General features: G+C 41.0%; 1 protein-coding gene across 4 annotated transcripts in view; it reads left to right on the forward strand.

Annotated features, from left to right (window-relative positions):
• The window catches only part of FRMD4B (FERM domain containing 4B), a 336,715-nt gene that overhangs the window by 217,996 nt on the left and 102,385 nt on the right, over positions 1-16,334 (forward strand). For all 4 annotated transcript variants that reach the window (XM_082849085.1, XM_082849084.1, XM_082849087.1 and 1 more), the window contains one exon: positions 6,427-6,519. In XM_082849085.1, coding sequence (XP_082705211.1) covers positions 6,427-6,519 — 93 coding nt within the window. The remainder of the gene's footprint in view (positions 1-6,426; positions 6,520-16,334) is intronic.

The raw sequence follows: 16,334 nt of genomic DNA on the forward strand, positions 1-16,334 counted from the left end.
GGATCTCATTCAGATTTGACAGAGAAATTAAAACCTTTACAGACAAGCAAAAACTAAGAGAATTCAGCACCACCAAACCATCTTTACAACAAATGGTAAAGGAACTCCTCTAGGCAGGAAACACAGAGAAGGAAAAGACCTACAATAACAAACCCAAAACAATTAAGAAAATGGCAATAGGAATATACATATCAAAAATTACCTTAAATATAAATGGATTAAATGCTCCAACCAAAAGATGTAGACTGGCTGAATGGATACAAAAACAAGACCCGTATATATGCTGTCTACAATAGACCCACTTCAGACCTAGGGACACATACAGTTGGAAAGTGACGGGATGGAAAAAGATATTCCATGCAAATGGAAACCAAAAGAAAGCTGGAGTACCAATTCTCGTATCAGACAAAATAGACTTTAAAACAAAGACTGTTACAAGAGACAAAGAAGGACACTGCATAATGATCAAGGGATCGATCCAAGAAGAAGATATAACAATTGTAAATATTTATGCACCCAACATAGGAGCAAATGCTTACAGCCATAAAAGGGGAAATCAACAGTAACACAATAATAGTAGGGGACTTTAACACCCCACTTTCACCAATGGACAGATCATCCAAAATGAAAATAAATAAGGAAACACAAGCTTTAAATGATACATTAAACAAGATGGACTTAATTGATATTTAGGACATTCCATCCAAAACAACAGAATACACTTTCTTCTCAAGTGCTCATGGAACATTCTCCAGGATAGATCATATCTGGGGTCACAAATCAAGCCTTGGTAAATGTAAGAAAATTGAAATTGTATCAAGTACCTTTTCTGACCACAGCGCTATGAGACTAGATATCAATCACAGGAAAAAAATCTGTAAAAAATACAAACACATGGAGGCTAAACAATACACTACTTAATAACCAAGAGATCACTGAAGAAATCAAAGAGGAAATCAAAAAAATCCTAGGAACAAATGACAATGAAAACACGATCACCCAAAATCTATGCACTGCAGCGAAAGCAGTTCTAAGAGGGAAGTTTATAGCAATACAGTCCTACCTTAAGAAACAAGAAACATCTCAAATAAACAACCTAACCTTACACCTAAAGCAATTAGAGAACGAAGAACAAAAAAACCCCTAAGTTAGCAGAAGGAAAGAAATCATAAAGATCAGACCAGAAATAAATGAAAAAGAAATGAAGGAAACAATAGCAAATATCAATAAAACTAACAGCTGATCTTTGAGAAGGTAAACAAAATTGATAAACCATTGGCCAGACCCATCAAGAAAAAAAGGGAGAAGACTCAAATCAATAGAATTAGAAATGAAAAAGGAGAATTAACAATTGACACTGCAGAAATACAAGGATCATGAGAGATTACTACAAGCAACTCTATGCCAATAAAATGGACAACCTTGAAGAAATGGACAAATTCTTAGAAAAGCACAACCTTCCAAGACTGAACAGGAAGAAAAAGAAAATATGAACAGACCAATCACAAGCACTGAAATTGAGACTGTGATTAAATATCTTCCAACAAACAAAAGTCCAGGACCAGATGGCTTCACAGGCGAATTCTATCAAACATTTAGAGAAGAGCTAACAGCTGTCCTCAAACTCTTCCAAAATATAGCAGAGGGAGAAACACTCCCAAACTCATTCTACGAGGCCACCATCACCCTGATACCAAAACCGGACAAAGATGTCACAAAGAAAGAAAACTACAGGCCAATATCACTGATGAACATAGATGCAAAAATCCTCAACAAAATACTAGCAAACAGAATCCAACAGCACATTAAAAGGATCATACACCATGATCAAGTGGGGTTTATCCCAGGAATGCAAGGATTCTTCAATATACGCAAATCAATCAATGTGATACACCATATTAATAAATTGAAGAATAAAAACCATATGATCATTTCAATAGATGCAGAAAAAGCTTTTGACAATATTCAACACCCATTTATGATAAAAACCCTCCAGAAAGTAGGCATAGAGGGAGCTTACCTCAACATAATAAAGGCCATATATGACAAAGCCACAGCCAACATCGTCCTCAGTGGTGAAAAACTGAAACCATTTCCACTAAGATCAGGAATAAGACAAGGTTGCCCACTCTCACCACTATTATTCAACATTGTTTTGGAAGTTTTAGTCACAGCAATCAGAGAAGAAAAGGAAATAAAAGGAATCCAAATCGGAAAAGAAGAAGTAAAGCTGTCACTGTTTGCAGATGACATGATATTGTACACAGAGAATCCTAAAGATGCTACCAGAAAACTACTAGAGCTAATCAATGAATTTAGTAAAGTAGCAGGATACAAAATTAATGCACAGAAATCTCTGGCATTCCTATACACTAATGATGAAAAATCTGAGAGTAAAATCAAGGAAACACTCCTATTTACCATTGCAACAAAAAGAATAAAACACCTAGGAATTAACCTACCTAAGGAGACAAAAGACCTGTATTCAGAAAACTATAAGACACTAATGAAAAGAATTAAAGATGATACAAATAGATGGAGAGATATACCATGTTCTTGGATTGGAAGAGTCAACATTGTGAAAATGACTATACTACTCAAAGCAATTTACAGATTCAAGGCCATCCCTATCAAACTACCAATGGCATTTTTCACAGAACTAGAATAAAAAATTTCACAATTTGTATGGAAACGCAAAAGACCCCAAATAGCCAGTGCAATATTGAGAAAGAAAAATGGAGCTGGAGGAATCAGGCTCCCTGACTTCAGACTATACTACAAAGCTACAGTAATCAAGACAGTATGGTACTGGCACAAAAACAGAAATATAGATCAATGGAACAGGATAGAAAGCCCGGAGATAAACCCACGCACACATGGTTGCCTTATTTTTGATAAAGGAGGCAAGAATATACAATGGAGAAAAGACAGCCTCTTCAATAAGTGGTGCTGGGAAAACTGGACAGGTACATGTAAAAGAATTAAATTAGAACACTCCCTAAGACCATACATAAAAATAAACTCAAATGGATTAAAGACTAAAATGTAAGGCTTGGGCTTCCCTGGTGGTGCAGTGGTTGAGAGTCCGCCTGCCGATGCAGGGGACACGGGTTCATGCCCCGGTCCAGGAAGATCCCACATGCCACAGAATGGCTAGGCCCATGAGCCATGGCCGCTGAGCCTGTGCGTCCATAGCCTGTGCTCCACAACGGGAGAGCCCACAACAGTGAGAGGCCTGCGTACCGCAAAAAATAAAAAATAAAAATTATATATATATATGTAATGTAAGGCTAGACACTATCAAATTCTTAGAGGAAAATGTAGGCAGAACACTCTTTGACATAAATCACAGCAAGATCCTTTTGACCCACCTCCTAGAGAAATGAAAATAAAAACAGAAATAAATAAATGGTACCTAATGAAACTTAAAGGCTTTTGCACAGCAAAGGAAACCATAAACAAGATGAAAAGACAACCCTCAGAATGGGAGAAAATATTTGCAAATGAAGCAACTGACAGAGGATTAGTCTCCAAAATTTACAAGCAGCTCACGCAGCTCAATATCAAAAACACAAACAACCCAATCCAAAAATGGGTAGAAGATGTAAACAGAGGTTTCTCCAAAGAAAATATACATATTGCCAACAAACACATGAAAGGATGCTCAACATCACTAATCATTAGAGAACTGCAAATCAAAACTACAGTGAGGTATCACCTCACACCAGTCAGAATGGCCATCATCAAAAAATGTACCAACAATAAATGCTGGAGAGAGTGTGGAGAAAAGGGAACCCTCTTGCACTGTTGGTGGGAATGTAAATTGATACAGCCACTATGAAGAACAGTATGGAGGGTCCTTAAAAAACTACAAATAGAACTACCATATGACCCAGCAATCCCACTACTGGGCATGTACCCAGAGAAAACCATAATTCAAAAAGTCATGTACCACAATGTTCATTGCAGCTCTGTTTACAATAGCCAGGACATGGAAGCAACCTAAATGTCCATCGACAGATGAATGGATAAAGAAGATGTGGCACATATATACAATGGAATATTATTCAGCCATAAAAAGAAACGAAATTGAGTTATTTGTAGTGAGGTGGATGGACCTAGAGTCTGTTATACAAAGTGAAGTAAGTCAGAAAGAGAAAAACAAATACCGTATGCTAACACATGTATATGGAATCTAAAAAAAAAAAAAAGGTTCTGAAGAACCTAGGGGCAGGACAGGAATAAAGACAGAGACCTACTAGTGAATGGACTTGAGGACACGGGGAGGGGGAGGTAAGCTGGGACAAAGTGAGAGAGTGGCGTGGACATATATACACTACCAAATGTAAAATAGAAAGCTAGTGGGAAGCAGCCGCATGCACAGGGAGATCAGGTCAGTGCTTTGTGACCACCTAGAGGGGTGGGATAGGGAGGGTGAGAGGGAGGGAGACGAAAGAGGGAAGAGATATGGGGATATATGTATATGTATAGCTGATTCACTTTGTTATAAAGCAGAAACTGATTCGCTTTGTTATAAAGCAGAAACTAACACACCATTGTAAAGCAATTATACTCCAATAAAGGTGTTAAAAAATTATTAAGCGGGTAAATCTGTAGTAAGAGTTCTTACTACAATAAAACAAAAATTAAAAAAAAATGCTGATTCAACCCTCTAATGTCATTTTCTCCTGTATCCTAAGTCTTGGGTTCAAATCCCAGCTCTGCCACTTTTCTTTGCAGATTTACTGTAAAATATAGTATTAATATATTTTAAAAGTACCAGCTTGGTTGGCACTAAGTAGTTGCTCAATAAAGATTAGCTGCTATTATTATTACTCACGTTTCCTATCTACTTATAATAAATACAGCTTAGAGTTTTCTGATTTTTTAAAATATTATGTACTCAAAGACCAAAATAGGTTGGAATATGTCTTCTGAACCATTATAGGTTTTGGTATAATTTGACATCCCACCACTATCAGCATGTTCTTAAGTTTTGTGTAAGCAAGCGAATGTAGTCTCTGCCTTCTGGGAATTTACAATCTAAAATGGGTCAACTAGTGGGACCATCTTGGAAAAGTCACATAAACAATCCCCAGCCACAGTGTCTCAATTCTTCTATCCCTCAGGTCACAATTTCAGGAGAATGTTTATACCCATGAATTTAGTGAAGCACTTGAATGAATCAACAAATACGTGCTTAAATGTTAGGAATTCCATAATATATATCCAAAAACAGCCCCCAGAAAGTATTTGACCCCCTTTTTTTTTTTTTTTTTTTGCGGTACGTGGGCCTCTCACTGCTGTGGCCTCTCCCGTTGCGGAGCACAGGCTCCGGACGCGCAGGCTCAGCGGCCATGGCTCACGGGCCCAGCCGCTCCGCGGCATGTGGGATCTTCCGGGACCGGGGCACAAACCCATGTCCCCTGCATCAGCAGGTGGACTCTCAACCACTGCGCCACCAAGGAAGCCCTGACCCCATATTTTTATTTTTATCTTTTAATTAATTTTTTTATTGGAGTCTAGTTAATTTACAATGTTGTTTTAGTTTCTACTGTACAACAAAGTGAGTCAGTTATACATACACATATATCCACTCTTTTTTAGATTCTATTCCCATATGGGTCATTACAGAGTATTGAAGAGTTCCCTGTGCTATTCAGTAGGTTCTTATTAGTTATCTGTTCTATACATAGTAGTGTGTCGACCCCATATTTTTATAAAAGCTATCTGTGTCTGTCTGTTTTCATTAAAAGAAAAGTTTCCCTTCTTGACTATCTAAAATATTTCAGATTTTATATTTAATAAGGATTTAAGGAGTAATATGTTTAATATCACCTAGGTTTTTATCTCCAAAGTCAGCCAGTGTTTTTAGTTTCTTGTTCATTTCATGGTGTATCCTCTCTGAGATATTTTTATACATATAAATGCACATATGTCTAGCTATTCTTTTTTTAACTTAAAAAATGGCAATATATTATACTCACTGTCATGCATCTGGCTTTTTCATTTAACACCATATTTTGAAAATTTTTCACGATAAGTTTGTAAAGATACCCTTGATCTTTGGTATGGCTGCATAATATTTCATTGCTGTTTAAATTCGTTTTCTTAGGTTGTTGTGAGCCTGTTTGCTGCTACAAACAATGCTACAGTGCGTGGCTTTATACATAGGCTATTTTCCACATGTGCAGGTTTATCCTGATTAACTCCCAGAAATGACAGTGCTGGTTCAGAGGCAGGTGCTTTTGTAATTTTGATAGAAATTGCCAAATTGGCCTCATCACTGGTTGTAACAGGTTATACTCCAACCATTAATATGTGAGAATAACTGTTACCGCACAGCTCTGCCAACACGGTGTTTATTAAACCTTTCTCTGGGTTTCTGTTTAATCTTTCTTGTTTTGTTTTGTTTTACTCTTACAGAGGTCAGCAGAACTGGCTACAGTTAGACCACCGAGTTCTTGACCACGATTTGCCCAAGAAACCAGGCCCAACCGTTTTATACTTTTCTGTGAGGTATGTAACCAGAGACACATCTACCATCACCACCTGCCTCTTTTTTTTTTTTTTTAGAAAAAAAAAATTCCTGGTGATCAGAGTCTGAGAATTTTAAAAAAGAAGGGACAGATCAAAAAATTATTACGTGAAAGAGATTCTTTGCTGTCTTAGTCTGGGGAACAAGTTAACATAGATACTGTGTAGAACTGTTTCCTTTGAAGATGAAGTATAGAATCACCTTCCTTTAGTTCTCAAAGCCCTTTGAATCCATTTAAAGCTGAAAAACGTAAGTAATATATTTTAATACATAAACCTGTTTCTGACTCAACATACTTCTAGATTTTTATAATTTGAAATATAGCAAACACTTACTCTTACATTTTATGTAGGAATGTTTTCTAGAGACTATGGAAATAATTGAATTTTGTACAATCTCACACCTTAATTGGAATAGACAATAAAATGTGAACAAATGCTCATGGAAAGAATTAACAGTACAGAAATCTGAATTCTGCTTTCCTGAAGAGACTGCTGGGAAGGAATACTTGATTTGTCCTCTGAGCGCTGCTTGGGCAAGTCACTTAACCATACATATTGGCCTCAGTTATTTCCTCCTGCAATGGATCTATTCAACTAAATGAGTGATTTCATAAAGCCAGCCGATGATGGAAATATTTTTTCACATTAATTATTCACACTGTAAGATAATAAAATGTTATAAAGAGTAACGCCCATGTTCCTTACCTAGCTTAAGAAATAAAAAGGCACCAATTTTGCTGAAAGCCCCTTCCTATGTAGTAGCCCCTCTCCCCACTATCCTGAATTTGATATATTTTCACGATAAATTTTGTCTTCCTGGTCTGAAGCCAAATATGATAAAATAAGCTAAGGTAGGAGATTTCCCATAAATCTAAATATGTTTTCATAAAGCTGGATTAACCTAAAGAATGGACCCTAAATTCTGAGCTTATGTTATTTTTTGGATGTTGAACTATGCTTTGTTTTATGACATGACGGTGGAGGCTTTTTGTCTTTCTTTGGGGCGGGGTGGGGTTTGGTTATAGTATGTTTACCTGACAAAATCATGTCAATTTCCACAAACGCTTGTTTCTTTTTTTTTTACGTCTTTATGCTCCTTGAAATCCAAAAGTGTGATAAGATATCCTGATTGACCTTTTCAAGTCTCTGTTTAACATGAATTGATGGTCATTGTGGATAGAGGCTGCTCCTTATGAAGTAAATAAAGCGCTGACAGCCCCCAATTTGTTTTTTTGCTCTGAAATCTTGTTTAGAATTTTTTTCTTACCACCAGAAGTCACATTTTTAAAACCCAGGAAGGAGGTAGCATAATGGTGATATGTCCAGGAGCGTAGCATGTATGGAAAAGTACACAGAAATCCTACAGAAAAACATAGGAGTTTCCTGGAAAGAGTGTGATATGAGTGCTTGTGTCCATGGAAATGGAGAAAAAGACAAACAAAGACCAGCAGCAATAGCAAAAAGTGTATATTAGTAATTAAGCAGGGGTCAGAGAATAGAGAAGCTTTCATCTCGTATCATGTAGGGAAAATGGCTCAGCATAAATCAGTCTTTTTTCACAAAGAATTACATTATCGCTGTAAACATTTCAAACTTTATGAAAGTATAGAGTGAAAAGGAAGAATTACTCTCCATCAGGCTGCTTCCCCACCGTATCCCCAGTTCACTCCCCTTCTTAGAGAAAAATAAGGCTGATGAGTTGTTTGGTGACTTACTTTTTTTTTTTTTAACCTGGAGATCTTTCCTTGGGTATATGAAAATCACTTTATTTCTTTTCACTTTCATAATTTAGCTATCCACGCTGCTGTTAAGTGTCTAGGCTGTTTCCAGTGACTTTATTAAGATGTAGCTTGCAGTTAACATCCTTACACTTTCATCTTTGGGCACATAGGTAGTGCTTCTGTAGCCTAACTACTCAGTGCCATTTATTTAGTCACCAGGTTTGTGTTCTAGTTCTTTGACCACTACTATCTGGTCTATTTTTGGTCTCAAAATGCCAGGGGAGAAAGCTGTGTCTTTCCTTCTGTACAGTCACTCATAAGGCGGCCCTGTCATTCCAAAGCGAGTTCCTGGGATTCCGGAGTTGCCTGCTGCCTGTTTGTGAGTTTCAGCACTTATCTCACGAGTGTCCCGTAATCACTTAGCTTTACTTTCCCTGAACTACTTGCATGTTTAAAAGCCCTTATCAAGTTTTTAATTATTCACTTAATTCTTCTTCCCAACAGTACCCTGGGGTCTTAATAGTCTTTGTTATTATTCCAATTAAGGACTTGTTGTTACTCCAGTTTAATTAAGGAAATGATAGAGCAAAAGCACACACCAGGGAATTAAGTGACTGACAGAGGTCAGCGAGTGGACTGCAGTTCCTTGGAGGTCTCACAAATGGGACTGTAGCCACCGCAGTGACATCGGTGGCCTCTCAGAGGGTCTCCAGCCTCCTCTTTTAAGAAAACAGGACTGCCGCTCATACTTACATCATAGCAGACATCACCACCACCACCCCACCACCCCCAGGTTGCCTGGAGTGACAACACTTTTGAGTCATTGAAGACTAGAACCAAAGAGCATTTGATTGTATTTGGACACGGGGTCACCACAGAAGCCTCTAGAAAGACACATGGTCTCTTTTGATATCGGGGTCATTGCCTTTCCCATCAGCAAGTACTGCTGCATGCCCTGGAACTCGGAGTCACTCGCTCGTGGATGCCAAGGTGTGTACGTGCTGAGTAGTTAGCACACAAGGAGAAAGGATTCCCCACAGAAGTGATGCATGATGTGGGTGTACATCACTCTTATTTTCATTGCTAACAATTAAAAATATCCAAATGTAGGGGAATTCCCTGGCGGTCCAGTGGTTAAGACTCAGTGCTTTCACTGCCGGGGCCCGGGGTTCAATCCCTGGTTGGCAAACTGAGATCTCGCAAGCCACGAGGCAAGGCCTAAATAAATAAATAAATAAATAAGAAAATATCCAAATGCCAACAATGAAGATGGTTTCAGGAAGTGATGGCATTTTTACAGTGAACAATTGATCGCTGTAATAAAAGACATCAGATGAAAAGGGACATTGCATTTCAGAGCTCCCCCAGAAGGAGAGGGGTTGCATATCTGAATCACTGTAGGAAAATTTTTAAACAGTCACCCCTCCAACCCCCCAAAACCTCTGCATTCCTGGCCCAGATTCTGATACCGTGCGCTGGAGATGGTAAATGGGATCTTGGGCAAGTTGGTTGTGAATTAAAAAGGGATCAGGGGATACAAAATAACTTGGCAGAATATTATACAAATATAAGAAAATGTCATTTTTTTAATTGTAGCGTTTATGAAAAAGAAAAATACCATACAGTTTTGCTCTCCAGAAGTTTCCTCTCTACTGAAATGTAGCATTAACCCTGTGGCAGGCACTGGGTTAGATATTTGACCTGCACTGTCTCATTGATGCCTGAGCTAAACACTGGGGTCCCACGGATTTGCAGGGAAAGACTTTTCTCCCAGTTCATATCCCCCAGGATGCAGGGAGCAGCTCAGAAACACATGCCGCTTCTGCATGGAAGGAAGAAAACATTTAAGGTGAATGCACCTAGTTCTCTCTTTATGAGCTTCAGGATTAAACCTTTGTCTGTGCTTTAGTTATAAAATCTCAATGATGTGTGCTATGCGTGTAACACATATGTGTATAGACGCCCCATAACTTATTTATGCACCATAATTCATTTAACCCGTCCTCTGTTTCCCTGTGAATCCGAACTCCTCCAGGCTGCTGGGGGACTCCTCCAGCCCCAGGGTTGTTATCTGCTGCTGTAAATTATCATCCACAAACACATGGGCCTCTTGGGTAATGCGGCCCAGATGTAAGCATTTGAAGAGCTTGATAGTGAGCAAACAGGCATTTAATTCTCAGGGGTGGCAGGGGAACTGCGTGTGACCTCATTGGAAAAGCTCCCATCCCCTCGGGGGCGGGGGGGGGGGCAAGCCGAGGTGGCTCTGGCTGGTACCACCCAGCTCCACAAAATGCCAGGATCTTGGGTCTTTTACCCCCCTTATTCATCCGACTACCTCTTGCTTTTTTTTCCTTTCTGGTTCTCCCTCTCCTCTTCCCCTCTCTTCTTCCTCCTATTTCCAAATCTCCTTTGCTATGCACTAAGACTGTAAGTGGCCACTCAGAGGTACCCTAAGTATTGTCTGTCTGTGACGCTTGGGGGTGAGAATTCGCCGCGTGTGGAGAGTCCTAGTAGGAGATGTGGGGAAAGACTACTAACTTTCCGTCAAAGTTGCTGCAAACACAGAGCCTTTGAAAGACTTTTTTCTGTCTTAAAAGCACCCCTTGGCTTGGTTCTGGAACGTTCGGCCTTTAACTCAAGGAAGCATTATGACTGCAACTCGTGGGTCCACATCATTCCACCTGATTTTTTTAAGACAGACAAATATATGAAATACAGCCCAACAGGTAAAGATTCTGATGAAGAAATAGATTTATTGATATAGAAAGAAATTCCCAGTATATTCTAGGGGAAAGAAGTTCCCAGTATATTCTAGGGGAAAGAAATTCCCAGTATATTTTAGGGGAAAGAAGTTCCCAGTATATTCTAGGGGAAAGAAGCAGACCACAGGATGGCACTGAAGTAAAAGATAGGAGTAGGGAAAAGTGTAAAATGTTAACAGTAATTTACCTCTGAGTAGAATGATTGTGGGAATGACTTTTGTTTGTCTATATATGTTTTTTCCTACAATGAACGTATTAAGCAATTTTTAAAAAATGCAAGTGTGAAGAGTGATAAATGAAGAAAAGGTAAAATGTTTGTGACTGGGTAGCCGTGAGTTATTTTAGAGCTGTCAAAGAGTAGGTAATTTACAATAAGGAGAGGACAGGAAAGTTCACCTCTTCCCAGAGGAATGTGATTAAAAAGCACCGAGAAATGACGGATTTCTCCTACTTTAGGCCCAGCAGAGGGATCTGAGGCAGATGTGTGAGTTAGCCAGAGCTCTTTCCACATCACCACACTTCCATCTGGATGATATCCCGGAACCTGGGGAAAAAGTCTGTTAGTTGCCTTAATATTGACCATGACCTCCTGGCCTAACCCATTCTTGAACTTCCAGGCACTTGGTAAGGGGCCTTCGTCTTTGAGGAGCCACCATCCTGATTCATATGAGAGTTCCAGAAAGACACAGAATCCTTCAAAACTCAATCCTGATTCCAGTTTCTAATTTATTTTTTTATTTTATTTTATTTTATTTGGCTGTGTTGGGTCTTGGTTGCTGCACGCGGTCCTTCTCTAGTTGTGGTGAGCGGGGGCTACTCTTCGTTGCGGTGCGCGGGCTTCTCATTGTGGTGGCTTCTCTTGTTGTGGAGCACGGGCTCTAGGCACGCGGGCTTCAGTAGTTGTGGCATGCAGTCTCAGTAGTTGTGGCTCACAGGCTCTAGACCACAGGCTCAGTAGTTGTGGCGCACGGGCTTAGTTGCTCCACAGCGTGTGGGATCTTCCCAAACCAGGGCTCAAACCCGTGTCCCCTGCATTGGCAGGCAGATTCTTAACCACTGTGCCACTGGGGAAGCCCCCAATTCCAGTTTCTCACAGGATTATATTTCTGTGTGCTCCACAATCACATATCAGACAGTGTTTATGGGAATCTGCTCAGTCCTCAGGGTGACATCGAAAGGGCAGAAGGGAAGCATTAGTATTATGATGGGTGAAAAGGCTGTAGGGTACAGAAGTTCAATGCTTGGCCTTTAATGCACGCTCTCTCAGTAGCAGCACTATTGACATTTGGGGCCAAGTAATTTTTTTTTTTTTTTTTGGCCACACTGTGTAGCATGCGGAATCTTAGTTCCCTGACCAGGGATAGAACCCGTGTCCCCTGCAGTGGAAGTGCAGAGTCCTAACCACTGGACCGCCAGGGAATTCTGGGGCCAAGGAATTCTTCACTGAAGGGAGCCATGCTGTGCTGTAGGATGTTTGCAGCACCCCTGGCCTCTACCCATGAGATGCCAGGAACACTCTCCAGGTCAGGACAATCAGAAAAATGTCTTCAACATGGCCAGACGCACTTCACTCCATCCCTTAAGAACCAATGCTTTAGCATTGCTCTTGGGTTCTAACCCTAACTCTCCCGTGTATTACCTGTGTGGCCTTTGGCACCCTCTGTGGGCCTCTTTCCTCAGCTAGAAAATGGAATAGGAGCTTGTGGTAATACACAGGGTTGTTGGAGAATTGTGCATGTTAACATGTAACGAAGACCCTCAATAAATGTTAACTATTTTTATGATATAATTAAGAGAGGCTGCCTCAACCACATGTTCAATGGGTAAAAAATTCCTTAATGTGATATACGGCTACTGAATATGGAAGTTCGGAGGCTGTCTGGCTTGGGTCTGACCCACTCACTTTTGCACTGGGTGGAAGATTTCGTCACTTGTCTCCATCATTCACTAGTCCCAGCCATCCCCTCCCTGCAAAGTTAACCTCTCCTGCCTCTTCCTGTCTCCTCAGAGCATCTGTCCCTACTTTGCTCATGGTGGACGGGAGCTGGCTATTTTGCAGTTTGAAGCAAGCACTTGGAATTCACCACGGGACCCTAACACTTCACATTGCCTGGGGCAGAAGACTCCCTCCCCGTTCAGACAGGTCACAGCAAGGCCCTTACCCTCCTGGGCCTCCAGCTGTTCCCTGGAGAACTCAAAGAGTCACAATATGGGAGAGGAGCGCCAGGGCAGGTTTCCACAGGCTCACACCTGGAGGGCCCTCTCTAGTTCTCCTTGGGAAGCCTGGAAATTCGGAAGTGAGGCAGAGTTTTCCTGGCAGGGGAGCACATTGTAGAAGCAAATAATTCTTCCCTTGGGGAATCTTCCAAGAGTGCACCCCTCCCAGAGATGAATGGGAACATATGGGACTCTCAGAAGTTGTGCATCGTCATTTGGAGAAAATGAAATACACTTAAGTTATAGCGCTGTCTTCAGCGTGCATTATAAAGCAAGACTATGAGGTTGCAGGGTCATTACAAGCAATAAATACAGATCTCCCTGCTCGGGGTGTGGATTAGGACCTGAAAGAAATCTGCTTAGGCAGGTGGCTGCAGTGAGTGCCTAAAATTACCCACAATAACTGAACGCAACCTGGAATGAGGCGTTTGAATGCAGCCCTTGCAGGACGCCAGTCACCAAGTCAGCATTGTTCAGAATGCGAAATAATTGAGTCATTCTTGCCCAATTCGCCTTCTTTGATGCTATCGCTCAGACACAGCAAAGATTCTGGAAAACAAAGAAAATATGCTCAGTTGGGGAGATAAAGTGGTCAGAAGAGTATGCGTTTCAGAGTGGTTTCCCATTCTGTCAAAATGGACACCTTTGTAGCATGTTGCTTCCTTGAGAGAAAGAGCTTAGGAAAGGTAACTGGAATTTCCATTCTTGTTGTTACTTTTAAGCAGGTTCCCAGCTAAGTGTGCACCTTTTGTTATAGCCCCCCTGGTAGGCAGATAATAATAACATAGTAATAATCACCACTGCTCATGGACCGCTGAAATACATGCCACCCACTAAGCTAAGTTGAAAATATCTCTCATGTCTCTGGTGTGGAGGCAGGTAAGGAAAGGGAAGCACGGAGAAGCCGAGCAGCTGGATCAGTGTTAGGGCTGGACTTAACCTAGTTATCTCCCCAGCTCTGTGGTGCTGACTTTTTTTTTTTCCTTTTCTTTCTTTTTTTTTTTTTTGGCCACACCATGCAGCTCACGGGATCTTAGTTCCCTGACCAGGGATTGAACCCAGGCTGTGGCAGTGAAAGTTCAGAGTCCTAACCACTGGACCACCAGGGAATTCCCTGTGGTGTTGACTTTTGACCGTGATGAATAAATGCCATAGGAGGAAAACATGGGCCACTACATGGCAGTGACCATTAAAGGACAGCCCATCCCAAACAACCAGAGTCCGCTGCTTTTCGACACACGTGTGTTGTCATCTCGCTGACAGGCCTGCCCCTCCTCCAAGCCAATTATGTCATATCGTTGAGGTTGATGTTCTGTTATCACCGATGATCGGTTAGGTGAACACCTGTCCCATCAAGAAAGGGGGGAGAAAATGCTAACGGGAGGAACACGAAAAGCAGAGACAAAACCTCTTCTCAAGAAGGCAGATTCTCAAGAAATTACACTTGTTGAACTGCTTGAGGTCTGTCTCCAAAACATATGCCTAGCCCCCAAAAGCCTGGGTTTGTTTAGAGGCTGAAAATTGAACCGTGGGCTTTGACTTCACAAAATCTTAGTGAAATCACTCACGGTAAACACGCAGAAGGGAAACAATATCCTTTTGCCAAAAAGGGGCTGAAACAAAAGGTCTTTATTTTATGTCTGGCACAGTCCGTTTCATTTCATTAAGAAGCCCTAGATTTTGTTTTCAGTTCATGGTACGTGTTGATAGGTGCTCCTGGGGAGCCATTCTCCCGGAGGACCATACATACGTACTGTTCATACCCTCTGTAAATATAAAGTCATTACAGTGGCTCCCTTGAGGGAGAGATGGGATCATGGATTCAGAGAGCCGGTAATCGGATGCCTAGGCAGAAAGGTAGAAGGCAACAGGGCGGCTCGCCAGAAAGTAGCGGGAAACAAGATAGGGACCTGTTTACTGGAACTAGGATATAGTCAGGGACCTGAGCTTCAGAAACAAGAGGAACCCAATTTCTAGTACAAAGGTACCTGTGCAGAATTGGACAAGCCACAGGTTGATTTGGTGCTAAGCCACCCAACTCCCCACATATGGTTTGTTAAATTCTTGCAGACTAGCAAGAGGCCTGGCTAATATGCCCTCTCCCTGGAATGCCCTTCCAACCTTCGTTACCTGGTGAACTCATGCATTCTTTAAGACTCGGCTCAATTGTCTGAGGGTACACCGTGTCCTGTGACACTTAGTCCTCTGGATTTCAGTTTGGCAGCCTTCTTCCTCTTGATTCATAAGCTGATTTAATGGCGTTCCTCCCTCGGGCCCCGTGGCATTGTGTACATTTTATACTTCATTGTGATTGTTACTGTAGGAAAGCATCCTATCATATTGGTTTGAAATATGAACTTTGAAGTCTGGAAGGCCTTAGTTTGAATCATGGCTCCACCACTTTCTACCTGTGTGGCTTGGGGAAGTTGAATTTACATCTCTATTTCTCAGTTTTCTTATCTGTAAGATAGGTTCATAACTTGCTACCTCTGGCATCTGCTTGTACTGAAGTTAAATGAAATGATGCGTGTAGAGCCCTTTGTATTGTCCCTAGCACGTGGGAAGCCCTCTAGTATCCAGTAATTTGGATTCTTTGGTTTCCAGCAAAAGAAACCAATTGTGGCTAACAGAATTGAAGGAAAACTGGACTAACAAAGCCTCAGAAAAGATAGGAATCCAGGCTCTGCAGGGATCTAGGGAGCAGAAACCAATGGACAGTTTCATCTGAGTACCACTGGCAGAACAATAGGCTCCAACAATCTTTGATCGATAGGTCATTGTGATCATATTTCTATTCCAGGGTGAAAGAATCTGACTGGTCTAGCTTGGGTCACATGCTCATACCTTGGAGAAGGAGTTGCAGCTGAGTAAAAGGAATGTGCTCGGCTGTTTTATATCCAGCTGGTGATCCTTAAGGCTTTTGCATATGTGACTCCCACTAAAGACCATTGCAGATTTATTTATTTAATAACACAAGCACAGGATTTAAAAAAAAAAGTTTTGAAGACAGTGGCAAAATGTGAATGAAGATCAGAATCTTAAACATTAAGGAATTATGAACTTTGCTAGTGTGAACATTCATTGAGGTTATGCT

This window comes from Leucopleurus acutus (assembly GCF_964270905.1).
Source record: "Leucopleurus acutus genome assembly, chromosome: 10".
Classification (NCBI taxonomy): Eukaryota; Metazoa; Chordata; class Mammalia; order Artiodactyla; family Delphinidae; genus Leucopleurus; species Leucopleurus acutus.